Raw genomic sequence first — 13,242 nt, 5'->3', positions numbered from 1 at the left:
TCACCTTTTAATATTGCTCGTTGATTTAATACTAAATTCAGTTTAATTCTGTGTTACCGTTAACTGTATATTTGCTGGACCAAAAGCAGTATGCTGATCTTAGCTCTTAAATCAGTCCAGTGTATATCAAATCTCTGCCTTCTGGTTTTGATAGTTGCTAGCTTTTTTTTTTAAGTAAAAGGTTTTACAATCCAAATTTTAATATCTTTTCTTCTTTGTTTTTTTAGATGAAGATGAGGTGGGAGACAGAATCACTGTAAGAAGTGATGAAGAACTCAAAGCCATGTTGTCATATGTGAGTATATAAATTGATTAGTAATTTTTTTTAATCATCACACATCCATCCCACAAATTGAATAATATGATTGTGTTTTAATATTGTATTTGATGTTGTAGAAGTTTACCTGGGGGGTGTCTTCATTAGAAAGTAGTCAAAGCAAGTGCCACTTCTGTCTACAATTTACACATGTCATCAACCAAATATCTGAAAATCTTGAAAGAGAGATCCCTCCTCGGTTATCCATTTTGTCTCCCAACTAAAACTTTTAGGAGCAGGGCAGTCGATATTGACTAGCAGCTATGTACAGCGTGCTAACCTCCACAACTCAGCTGTATTCTAACGTTAATATAGCTATCCTTATTAGCTAGGCTCCTTGTTTGCTAATAACTTATTTGAAGGTGGGTTCTCAGAGATTGACAGTGTTGTGTTAAGAATATATATAGACTAAGTTATCAGAGCTAACTTGAATGCATTAGCCTTGGACAAATATGTGCATTAGTGTTCAGGATACTAACCATTTTACTCCGGATTGATTCAGCACATGATCATGTTTTGATTCAGATCAGGCACGAAGAGGAGTGGCTATTCACAGATGGGTCTGTGTATGTATATATAATATAAAAAATCCCCCGTCTCACCCTCCTTGTGGGGTGGTATGTTTCATCCTCAAGCTCGGGTCCTCAAAGGCCAGGGAGTTTGAGGGTTCTGCGCAGTATCTTAGCTGTAGCCACTCCCCCAGTTTGGGGGTCACAGCCCCCAGTGCTCCGATTACCACTGGCACCACTGTTGCTCTTACTTTCCACATCTCTTCTTGCTCCTCTTTCAGCTCTTGGTATTTCTCAAGCTTCTCGTGTTCCGTCTTCTTGATGTTGCCGTCGTTTGTGATTGCCACATCTATCACTGCAGCCGCCTTCTGCTGTTTTTCGATCAACACGATGTCTGGTTGGTTAGCCATCACCAGTTTGTCAGTCTGGATCTTGAAGTCTCACAGGATGTTAGTTCGGTCATTCTCAACTACCCACGTCCATTTTGACGTGGGGACTTCCAGCCCATACTCATTGCAGATATTCCTGTACACTATGCCAGCTACCTGGTTATGGCGTTCCACGTACGCACTTCCTGCCTGCATCTTACACCCTGCTGTTATGTGCACAGTCTGCACCTGGGGTCCTGCCTGGTATGGTAGACCCCAGCCTCTATTGATCTTGTACTGAGTGCCTGTTCTTGTGCTGCCATGATTAGTGCTTCTGTGCTGTCCTTTAGTCCATCCACTGGTAGGATTTCTTGATATCAGTCACTTCTTCTTCATTTGTCTGTGGTACATGCCGTGCAGCAGCTTGTCCCTCCATGAAGGTTCTTCATCTTCCTTGTCCTCACCCTCGGGTTTCTGCTGCCTGAGGTATTCACTAAGCCCTTCATCTTTGGGGGCCATCTTCCTGATGTACTCTTGGATCTTTGTCATTTCATCCTGAACAGAGGTCTCGACACTCACTAGCCCTCGGCCTCCATCGCTACGCTTTGTGTACAGTTTCAGGGTGCTGGATTTGGGGTGAAACCTTCTGTGCATTGTGAGGAGCTTTCTTGTCTTGTCAGTGTCTACCTCTATCATGCCAGTGGCCTCTATTCTTGGCCAGTTTATTATACCAGTGGGGTATCTGATGACTGGCAGGGCGTATGTGTTGATGGCTCGGATCTTGTTTTTCTTGACTGAGAGACTAGATAATCATTGTCTTATTTTAAAGTGATGTGCACCTATGACGATCACTCCCATATATTGAGGTTGCTGCTAGTGAGTTTCATTTTGTGCACGCTCCTACACACATGCGAGGCAGTTATTTTTTCTGAGCTGCAGTTTATAAACACACACAGTTGGTATTGATCAATAGTTGTATTTCACTATTACTTTTGTTGGACACAAAGTCACAAAACACAGTTCTGGAAGTGGCTGAATAGAAAGACACAGACAGTCCAAGAGATGTGCTGGCCAGCTAGCAAGATAGACAGACTAGAGAAAGATGTAAGCTAGCACATCAAATGAACGTTACTGTTATTTGCTGACATCAGCCTGTTTAATGTTGCCGCAAAGCATTCTCATGGTGTTTTCATTTCCTCCTTTTTGTGACCAGAAGTATAATTTCCGCTTCATCCTGTCATTGAAGTTGTAAACATTGACACCGGCTTTGACATGAGGCAGTTGCCCTACGCAACCTGCATAGTTGGGGCCATAAACACACACTCACACCAAGTTTATGTGTCCTCCTGGTGTTCCAAATTATATATGATGATGGTTTTAAAAAAACAAAACAAAAACATGGTTGGAATATTTGCGAGTTGCACTTGTGTTCATAGTTAAAAAAAATTAGTAACTGTCTCCAAAAATGGTTGCAAAATGCTACTAAATGGTTGTAGTCTTGAGCCCTAAGAGGATCTAAGAATATATAGTGTTTTTTTGTAATTTGTAAAGCAAATTTGTGGTTTTGGGCTATAAAAATATTATAACCTTGACCGGACAGAGTGACTGGACATTGTTTTAAATTGCCTGTATTTTTATTTTTTTTATTTTTTTGTACTTTGACCAGCACAATGCCACAAAGAGCCACTCACCACCCTTTTTCATTCATTCATTAAAATTTTAGGGACAGATATCTCAAAACCTTGGAACATCAAACTCACACTGTCTGCTTGAGTATTTACCTTCTAGGTGGCATGGTATAAAAAAACAAACCACTTGTAGAAAGAGAACAATTTGAAAAACATTACGTATTTTTTTGCCGCAGTAACTAATTTCAGAATTACATGGTCCCTGCCATGGTCACTAAAATCTTATTTAGTGCTGCTGTTCAAAATGACCACCTCAGTGCTGTCAGATTTATCAGATACCGTAGAATTTTAACAGTTAAGAAAACCCTCGCTATAACTTCTCACTTCAACCTCTACAGTGACATTGTATTTACCTGCCACTCAGCAACATATAAAGATATATGAAACCATGTAGCCACATGCTGTTGTATTTAACCTAAGGTAAAAAAAACATCCTATTGGTAATTTTCAACAGCACACACGTACACATGCACCCACTTCCATTGCCCATTCAACTCTTCTACCTAGTGCAGTACATTTTCATATTCCACCATACTTACTGTTCATGCCACGGACAGTAAGAGTAATGGCGTGTAATGGGTTTCTCTACGAGGTACACTGAAAGCTAAATGAACTGTCAATTTTTATTATTTATTATTCAGTACTTAAAGTTTTGCCTCATTAAAGAGCGGCCCCCTGGGCTGCAGAATTGTTCAAAATCTACTTTCATCTGTGGATGTCTTTTACCCCCCATCAGCTCACAATGATGCTGCTAGAGCCACAGGCACAATTTACACTCCTTGTTTTTTGTCCATTTTAGTCATGCTTTCACTTGTGGTTGCTTTTTAATCATTAAGTAGCATAGGGTAGCAGGGTGATTAAGCAAAAAGAGACAGCTGTTGTGCCGATGAGCATTGTGAAACAGGGATGGAAGTAAGGATTGACCTCAGCCAGCTTTATTATTCACAAATCTAGCTGACATGTTTCGAGGGTATTTTGCAATTTTGCCTTGCTTTGCTGTGTGTCCTGTTTGAATGGGAGTAGCTTCTGAGAAAATCACAGTATTGATACCAATAAAGTTTCAGGACTTTCCTGTCTTGGGTGTTTTGGTATTATCAACATTCATTTCTGTATTGTGTGCTATTTAACATGGTGATTTGGAAATAAAATGATGCTGCTACAGTAGATTATGATGCAGTGCTGGCAGAAAATTTATAAATGCATAATTTTTAAGATACTATATTTATATATTTACTAATATATTACGATACTCGCTCACTTATATCACTGCCTCGCTCACTGACATCAGTTAATTTTGTCAAATATTTTCTATTAAAATATCAATGAACATGAATGTTATTTTGCTAATCAGTACCTCTATATATGTACATTTATTTAGCAGAATAGGCTGTATTAAACATTTAATTTTGTAATGTTGTTTGTTCAGATTATGTACCATGTCTTGTGATTGCATATTAATTTATGACTTTGACCTGCACCTCACTCTAACCAGCACAAATATTTAGTATCCACAACACTGCACTGCTTCATCTACAGATTTCAAAAGCCATTTGTACAATGATTATTTTGGCAAACAAATCCAGGGACCCCCATAATGGCTTTCTGCTCCTTGTGGGACACCCAAGTGTAAAAAGCTGCTGATCACCTGGAAAATACTGGGCTCACTAAAATATAATTTACACTATCTGGGTACTTTAAATGCCTTATGCAAGGGTTATGCATTTCAGCAGTCATTTGCATTTGTATTCAGAGGATTTCTTTTTTGTTGTGGTTGTTTGCTGTGATTGCCATTTGGCCTCCGTAGAGACCCTAGTGAATTTTTGCTTCCGTGTTAATTCCAGGTGAGCAGACAGCCATTATGTGAAATTAATAGGAATTAAGAGAAACCACCAGCATGTTAGGTGAAAGGTGGGATAATTCATTAGTGTGTGTGTGTGTGTGTGTGTGTGTGTGTGTGTGTGTGTGTGTGTGTGTAATACATTTATAGCCAGACTTTTAAATATGCTGTCACTACACAGTGATTTTTTTTGCCTTATTCAAGATCTCTGCTTTAACATTGCCTAGCGAATAAATTCATGCCCCTTGTTGCTGAGAAAAATTAATGCTCAAACTTGGCACTTAATTAACATCAGTCTGCAGAGGGCATTTATTGTGAAAGTATCCCCCCATAACGGAGAACATTGATTGCTACATGATCCTGTGAGGCCCACTATTCTTCCAGGCATCTCTAATCATTGTTAGACACCTTGAAAGACAGACACCCCTGTTCAAAGTTAAAGACTGGCCTGTGTCAGATGCTAAAAAAAACCCACGTGATCTCATCCGTTCCTCGTTCAGCTCCCCCTGGAGGTAGTGGCTCCAATTCCACCATTCTTACTCCCTTTTCCCCTTAGTCTGCTAATGATGATGAGACCCACTCTCCACTTTCGGTCTCCACCTTGTCCCTTAAGGCTGAGCGATGGTATTTGGGGTCGGACACTGTTTAGTTATTGGCCAACAATGGAGAATGGCATTTAATAACATACCTACTACAGATTACGTGGTAATTGCGGCCTTAATCAATAAGCTAGCTGAGCGGAAAATTAAAGGTACGTGAAGCCCGATACCCCCCCTCACCCCCACCCACACACGCGCGCACACACACACACACACACACACATGTTTTTTGGTATTAGGCCCATTGTTCAGATTTGGCCTAGTGAGAACGCTGGAGGGCGAAAGCAGAGGCCTAGGAGCGAGGAGGGATCTGACAGTGATAAATAGGCCTTTTAATAACAGCTGTGCCACTTGGGTAACCATTCTGATCCATTCCTATCCAAGCCGTTCCCATCGCCCCCACCTCCCCAAAAACAATGAGAGAGCAAATTTACATATTGCTGTGATGACTTGGTAGTTCATACTTGATTCTAAATGAAACACAATGAACACATGTATGTTATGAACGGTGTCTTTGGTGAGGCCTTGCTGTTCATTTTTGTTGGTTTGAAGCCTCAAAGATTAGTGGACATAAACAAAACACACACACACGCTCTCACAGTTTAACAGATGGTTTGCTTAACTGAAACATCAATTATTGCATTGCCTTGGCAAGCATCTGAGAGGCTCCAGAGTGTGTGTGTGCCCATGTTAGTCCTGTAGGATATGAGTGTTTGGTGAGCTGTTGACCTGGAGAAGAAAAGGGTTAATGCTACACTCCTTCAGAACAGGCCCACAGGGCATTGGTCCTCATCGGCAACAGATTTCAGCGCAGCATGCTGACATTTTTAGGAACATTGTGGATTCATTCTGACGTCATTTTAAACATACTTACATACATACTGTAATATGCTTGAATTTGTCAGAGTAGTGCACAAATTGCAAATGTACCAAGGCTTTCTGTTTTATGTTGTTAAATTGGATTGTGTTTTTTATTCTGTTCTCGTACAGATGAAGTCATTCTTTTATGAAACAGCTTTGATGGCTGAAGTTTGTAATTTTCTTTTCCCCTTTAGTACTTTAACACAATGAACGAACAACGCATGAATGGACTGCTGCCAGACCCTCTACAGATTTTTCCACGAGGTACTCACTCTGCACAGCATTTCACAAATTTCAACTGAAATTTGGGTAGATCACTTGTGCTGTGTTCAAACAATGTGACAATTGGAGCATATGGTCGTTAGAAGTAACAATGCAGCCTCTGGACAACATTAAAATTCAGTTGCTCATTCTATTATTGTGTTGCCATTTATACATTTCTTTTGCTCCAAGGACATATATTGAAACGGCAAGTTTGTGTTCAGGCTAAGTCTTTGCCCAGATCTGTGGCATTGTGTAGTTTCTTCCTGAACTGCTTTTAACTGTGAGTGCTTTTTTTAACACTTACGTTTTTATATCTTCGTATAGTTTTCTCACCACTCAAAGTCATACATAATCGCTAACAGGCCCCAAGGGCAAAGTGAAGAAACATTTTATTGTCTCTCTCTCTCTCTTTTACTTTGTATCTCGCTCTCTTTCTCTCTTTCTCTATCTATTTTGTGATTTTGTTTTTCCTTCCTACCTACCACCAGCTGTCTCAAGAGCCCAACATCTCAATCACTCTCTTGTCTACAACTAATTTCAGAGTAACCCTCATTTCATTTCATATTTTTTCCTTCTTTATAAAGAACTGATTCCTTTTCAGCACATTTGTAAATGGCCCAGTGATGTGTTCTACAATCTAGTCAATTACTGTTTCAGCCGGCAAGACTCCAGGGATCCGGAACATACATGGCCTGAAGGTACCTATCTCAATAATTGTTTCAGCTGCCTTACACAGAGAATGAGGGGAGGGGAGGGGGGAAAGTTGAGGCAAATGGATTGGTAACGCTGTGTTCCACTTATTGAAATGTCAATTGAAGTCAAGGCTCTCCTTTTATTTCACTCATTTTCTTGCTCCCCTCATCTATGTTTATATATGGGCTGGCTGGCTGTGGCTGTTGTGGGGCTTGTCTCTCTTTTTCTGTCTCTTTATATTCTTGTTTCTTATGCTGGAATAGTCATTAAAGGGTAAGGTATTATACTAAAACCTCGATCCCTCTCTAGACCAGAGTATAATGAATCTCTAATTTCCTGTGATAGGAAGAACATCAGCGTAGCAAAAAGTCAGTAAGGAGATGTCATTGTTCAACCATGAAATTGTCATTACAAGCCCCCCTTTGCCATTTGCAAATGGCCTTCCACAGACCTTCCCATTTTATGTTAGGCATATGTTGTTACTATTGAAACTCATTGCTAATTACAATGGGTTAAATGACTTGACACCTCCTCCATCTCTCCAGATGATCTATATGATATCCATCTCCATTTCAATAATAAAATGACCCCCCCCCCCCCCCCCCCAATGCTTTATTTAATGTATCCTCTGAGGAGCTTTGGTAACAACTACTGAACCGTTTATTTTAAGGTTAAGGGTCTGTTTTGAGAAGATGGTGTTTTCCAAAAACCTTCTTAGTCCTTTGATAATCTTTCCCCTCTTTTCTCCTGTTTTAATATAAAAGTAATTGACTAAGGGGATTCTTGTGCACTGTTTAAATTAGGTCTTCCTGGGCACTAATTAAAGAGAGAATCCCTGTGCTTTAGTGGACCCAACACACCGGCCTTTTGACCTCAATTAAATGTGTTATTTTTAGTATCTTGCCTGTACAGGGTTTGTCTCTTCTTTTGTGTACAATATCTGGGTTGAGTACCAAGGTCTTTGGAGTAAACATAGATGCAGATGAATAGATAAAGAACAGTATCCCTAGTGAGGCATAAAATTTTTAATGTCTTAACTTTATTTTCCTCCAGCCTTTGCCCAAATATTTTATCTGTCTCATTTCCTTTAGTGTTAAGTCATTTTGCTATACTTTCATGCAAATATATTTTTGGCTCTCCTCCCTTATTCCTTCTGCTGCCTGTCATCCTTTCCCCTCCTCTATGCGGACACCTCTTTCTTTCTTCCTTGTCTGCCTCCCTTCTCTCCTACGAAAGCCAATTAACCTTCAGGCTGAACTGAGAGCTTGTGTTTTGTTCTTGTTCATTAGGGGGCCTGGCAATATGTCTGTCTGTCGGCCCTGACCACTAAGCGTGTGTTTGGGTGTGCGTGTTTGTCCTTTCACTTGCATATGTGTTTGCACACCTTCAGGTTAATACAAGACCTAACCCAGCGAATGACTGCACTCATGCTGTCCCAGACTCCATGGCCAACAACAGGTGAGCCTCCTGGGGCATAAGGAGCGTGTTTCACTTCCTGGAATAAACTTCAGTTGGATGGTTGATAGATTAGTAGAAAGATGCCTGTGATACTTACGTCATTGCAACTGTGCTGTGTTCCTTCCTCCAGCTTAAAAAAATCATCCGCTGAGCTGAAGAAGATCTTGACAAATGGGCAGGTGAGCCTTTGTTTTGGGTTTAAGTAGAATATGCTGCTCTTATCTCACTGCTCTTGCTCTCACACCTTGTTTCCACTGACAAGAGCACATTCTCACTAGTGGTTGGCTCCTTTATTGATTTTCTGTGATACCAACTGTGGGCATGTTATACAGTGTGTATTTGGTTATTGTCTCTTCACTGTGGGTCGCTGGGAGCAGGGCCTCTGGTTTCCTGAGAGCAAGCCTTCTACAGTAATGTCTCTATCTCTTTCATACACACTCTTTCTCATACACACACACACACACAGCCACAGTGCCTAGTGTGTCGGGGAGACAATTAAGCCAGTGGCCTCTCAGGTCTCAGCTGTAACACAGTGAACTAATAGAGCTATTCTCTCCATTCTCCCCCATCTCTTCATCCATCTCTTTTCATTCTCGTTAACTCCCTCCTCTCACATGTTATCAAATCAAGTGAGGTGAATTGGGGGGAAATGTGTATCTGTGTGTGTGCATGCTTATACGTATGGTTTGATGCCTGCCTCTTTCTGTCTTTACGTAATTAGTCTTGGCAGCCCTACACTGAAATCATATCAGCCACAGTACAAATAGAGCTCCTTTTACAGTTAGCCTGCAACCTCATTGAGCGCCACACACATTCATACACATGTTAAATGAAGTGCTCCCATGCTGCATAGATAGAGGGAAGTAATCAATTAACAAAACATAAGCTATACTTTTCATTCATTTACTAAAATGTATTTTATATTTTGTATGTATAAATGAGGTCATTTTCAGCACGCTAGCACTTTTCAATTCTACATTTTCTGATACATCAATAGGACTTATTTTTTATAATATGGTTTTTCAGTTTTAAGATAAAGGTTTTGTATTACAGTAGTTGATATGTTGAATGTAAAAAAATGTTTAGGGTGCAATAAGTTGAAATGTATTTATTGAAAATATGGAACAAATATATTTAGATGTACTTGCTGCACCTAACATATCAGTTTATTTCTTTCACTTACATTATTAACAGAAGAGATTCACACATAGAAGAGCTAGTTACTGTTGAAAGTAATTCTCACTCTAAAACTCAAGACCAGGACACAACGGAATTATCTAAGTGCCCTGTTAAGAAAAATGAGCAAGAGGAGGAAACTTTTGCTCAGAAGAGCCATGTTAGCCCAGACCACGTTATATTACCCAGCTCCAACACTTTTTTTTATACAAAGTAGAGTGAAACAACGACAGCAAAGAAATCATCATCAAACTCTACATCAGTCACTCCCCCACTCACCCAAGCACAATGTCCTTTTATAAATTGGACAGCAAATGTTGTATTGATCTCCTCTTTCTGTCCCTCTGTTTTCTCTCCATATGTTGCTGAACTTGAAGTGACCTGAATGCTTGTCTTGTTTATAGCCTCCAGTGACAATGTAGTCTCTCTCTCTCTGACTCTCTCTTATAACATCTAAATGCCATTATTGTACATCTATGTGTGTTTGTTGCTCTGCAGATAAATGCCCAAGATATCAACTATCAAGAGCAGCTTGGCCATGGAAACGGAGGCACAGTTTACAAGTAAGTGTTTGCTGGCTCTCACATTGTGGCACCAACATCACAAGGCCACAGCACAATAACAGATAGTGACACTGAGCAGATACCTGCTGAATCAAGTGAGATAGTTTTAATGATGTATTCAGTGATGCTGAAGTCTCTATACAGTGCAAATATGAAGGAAGAATGTCTCAATTAGTGGCCATTTTTAGACGTGCGTGATACGATTCTTGACATTCTTTGACATGACAGACACATCACTCAGTAGGGTTTTGTGAAGGGTACTCCGTTGTTGTCTACCCTTCCTCTCTTCATTCATCTTTCCATTTACCTCTGTGTTTGGGGTGACATTTATCAGACTGGGTTTTGTCTGTACCTGCATTTATTTATTCTGGTTTGAAGGTTGCAAACGTATGATATTGATTTGGGGACTGTTAGGTATGACAGCAATTGACTTAATCTGTCTATGGTACAGCACCTGCCACGACTGAAGAGCTCCATCCTCTCTGGCTAGACAAATGTATTACTACCCTGCTAACATTATGATAAGGGTTTGTGTTGCTCATTCTATCCTTCTTCTCCCCACCTTGTGATTCCTCAATCCCATCAATCCTTAGCTATTGAGCTGTTTTATTGAGATTGAAGTATTGATCACTGCTCAAACTAACCTTGACTTGACAGAGTGGTCTGTCTCACACAGGGGCCAGCAAAACCAGTAAATTTCCTATCTAGCAAATCTACAAGGTTGTCTTTTTTTATTTTCACCCCTTTTTTTCAACCACCTTTTACCATTTTATGACTTTGAGAAAGTTTCATTAAGCGCCAATCTCCCATAGTTGTATGAGAATAAGATTGCTGATAAGTTTGGCACTAGAAATGGTTACACTGCACTGAGGAAGGCCAATATTGCAAGCCCAACAACTTTTCAGTCAATTTAGCCCAGCAAAAAATCCATATGCTGTGGTGCTGGAATTTCTATGGTTGGAAGGAGAAGATAAAAAAAATACAGATAAAATCTGCCTGGTTGTTATATGCTATTTTGGTGTTGTTGATTGTTTTATTTCATGTTGGAGGAGCCCTAACATACTTTTCAACAGCTTGAAGATTTAGCCCTTTGAACGTTTCCCAAATTCATACAACCTACTAATTCTTAGCAGGTCTTCAGTATGTTTGAGTATGAGTTCACTCCAAAACTTTAGTGAGCTACTGATGGACAATATAGACCAAATGTAGACAAATTTCATTAACAATTACATTTGAAGTCCCAGTAAGCCATGACAGTGGGCCTTCATGCACAATACCAGGACCCTGGAACAAGCTCATATAAATGCAGTTCCAGTCTTTGTGCTTTTCCTTTTATGATGTGCCAAAATGTCTGCTGTGAAAAAGGCCAATTTTCTCACAATGAAATGCTCAGAGGAATATATATTGCATAATTTCCTGTTAGTATAAACTAGTTAAGTATGTTAATTTATTGTATAATATTGCATATGTAACTGCAAAAAAGCTGTTTACTATACAGATTAGTATATACTGTATACATATAGCATGTAGTATGGAATTTGGACACTGCTACAGTGTCTCTTCCAAGTTAGTCGTGTGTGTTATATCCACAGGGCATCTTGCCCAGATCCCACAATCACATTAACTGACTTTTAATTTTGAGGGGCAGTGTTTCCACCATTTTCTTAGATTGTTGAGCTCTTCATTGTATCAGAGAGAGTGAGGCCAGTTCACACAAACAGACTTCATATAAGAAGCTATATATGGCTTTTTAAAATGCTACATTTAGACAAATGACACTGCCGTCAAACTGTGTCACATTATATTCAGTTGGCAGCATTGCTGTGAAAAATGCATCCCTGTGGACAGACCGAAAAGTTGTCCTGTGTTGCTTACAGAGGACAGAAGTTTAGGAGCCACTTTATTTGTACCTTCATCCTCCTAGAAATGTCCCGGTTGAGGTCAACATTTCCACACATCCTCCTGAGGACAGCTAGGGTGATGGCCTTTCCTTCTATTCATCAACCAATGCTTTTTCAAAAACTTCAAGGGTTCCTTTAAGTCATTGTTCAAGCTGTAAGTTATCACTCTACAACTGGGCTTTGCTTCCAAAACTACAACAGCTGCATCCTTCGTGGTCTGCCTGTCCCCCTCTGCTGAGTCAGCAGTAGCTTTGTAAGCACCAACTGTGTTCTGGTCAGCCTCTTCCTCTGAAAAGGTTTTTATAGAAGGTCCACTTTGACTCCATGTACCCAATGTCCAACATGACACTAGGAGAGGCTGGCTCGATTATTAAAGCTAAATCATTCTGACCAGTGCTCTCAACCAGACATTGTCAGCAAACCTGTATAACAAAAATACTATCCAGCAGTATCACCTGCCATTAGATCCATGTGAAGAACATAACAGAGAACAGCGACGGCTCAGCCACTTCATCAACCCAAGTGTCTTAGGCATTTAATTACTAATACAGCAACATAGTTACTGTAATTGTAGATCCTTGTGTACACGCCAATGCAAAAGTCAAACGTACAACCCTTGACTAGCATAGTTTAGATCGACCCCTTCTACCCTGAATTCTGACTGTTTAAATCACAGACACACCTGCACCTAATGCAGGACCCTGACGACATGTCTGTGTGAAATTGTCACAGCAGAATTTTACAGGCCTGACTAATATAGATAAGATACTTGGAGAACAACTACTATAATCACCTTTTGCAATGATTTTCTGTTTAAATATAAAGCAAAAAAGGCATAGCTAGTGCATAGCTAGCCTTTCTGCCTATACATAACTAGACAGGTTATTTAAGCTAGAGGAAACCCAATATTGTGAATTTGTAACAAAATAGGTGTTAATTGTGTGTGTGGCCTTGACATAAGCCCCTAGAAATTTTCATCAGTAACTGTTAATTGCTTCCCTATTTCTTT

General features: G+C 39.9%; 1 protein-coding gene across 2 annotated transcripts in view; it reads left to right on the top strand.

The window, feature by feature from the left end:
• The window catches only part of map2k5 (mitogen-activated protein kinase kinase 5), a 63,753-nt gene that overhangs the window by 1,728 nt on the left and 48,783 nt on the right, over positions 1-13,242 (top strand). For both annotated transcript variants that reach the window (XM_038701287.1, XM_038701286.1), the window contains exons 3-8: positions 228-295; positions 6,373-6,442; positions 7,100-7,140; positions 8,526-8,593; positions 8,724-8,772; positions 10,268-10,332. In XM_038701287.1, coding sequence (XP_038557215.1) covers positions 228-295; positions 6,373-6,442; positions 7,100-7,140; positions 8,526-8,593; positions 8,724-8,772; positions 10,268-10,332 — 361 coding nt within the window. The remainder of the gene's footprint in view (positions 1-227; positions 296-6,372; positions 6,443-7,099; positions 7,141-8,525; positions 8,594-8,723; positions 8,773-10,267; positions 10,333-13,242) is intronic.

This window comes from Micropterus salmoides, unplaced genomic scaffold (assembly GCF_014851395.1).
Source record: "Micropterus salmoides isolate LMB-PRFRI ecotype aquatic unplaced genomic scaffold, ASM1485139v1 Ms_hic_scaffold_6, whole genome shotgun sequence".
NCBI lineage: Eukaryota > Metazoa > Chordata > Actinopteri > Centrarchiformes > Centrarchidae > Micropterus > Micropterus salmoides.
This window is presented reverse-complemented; position numbering and strand designations above follow the sequence as displayed.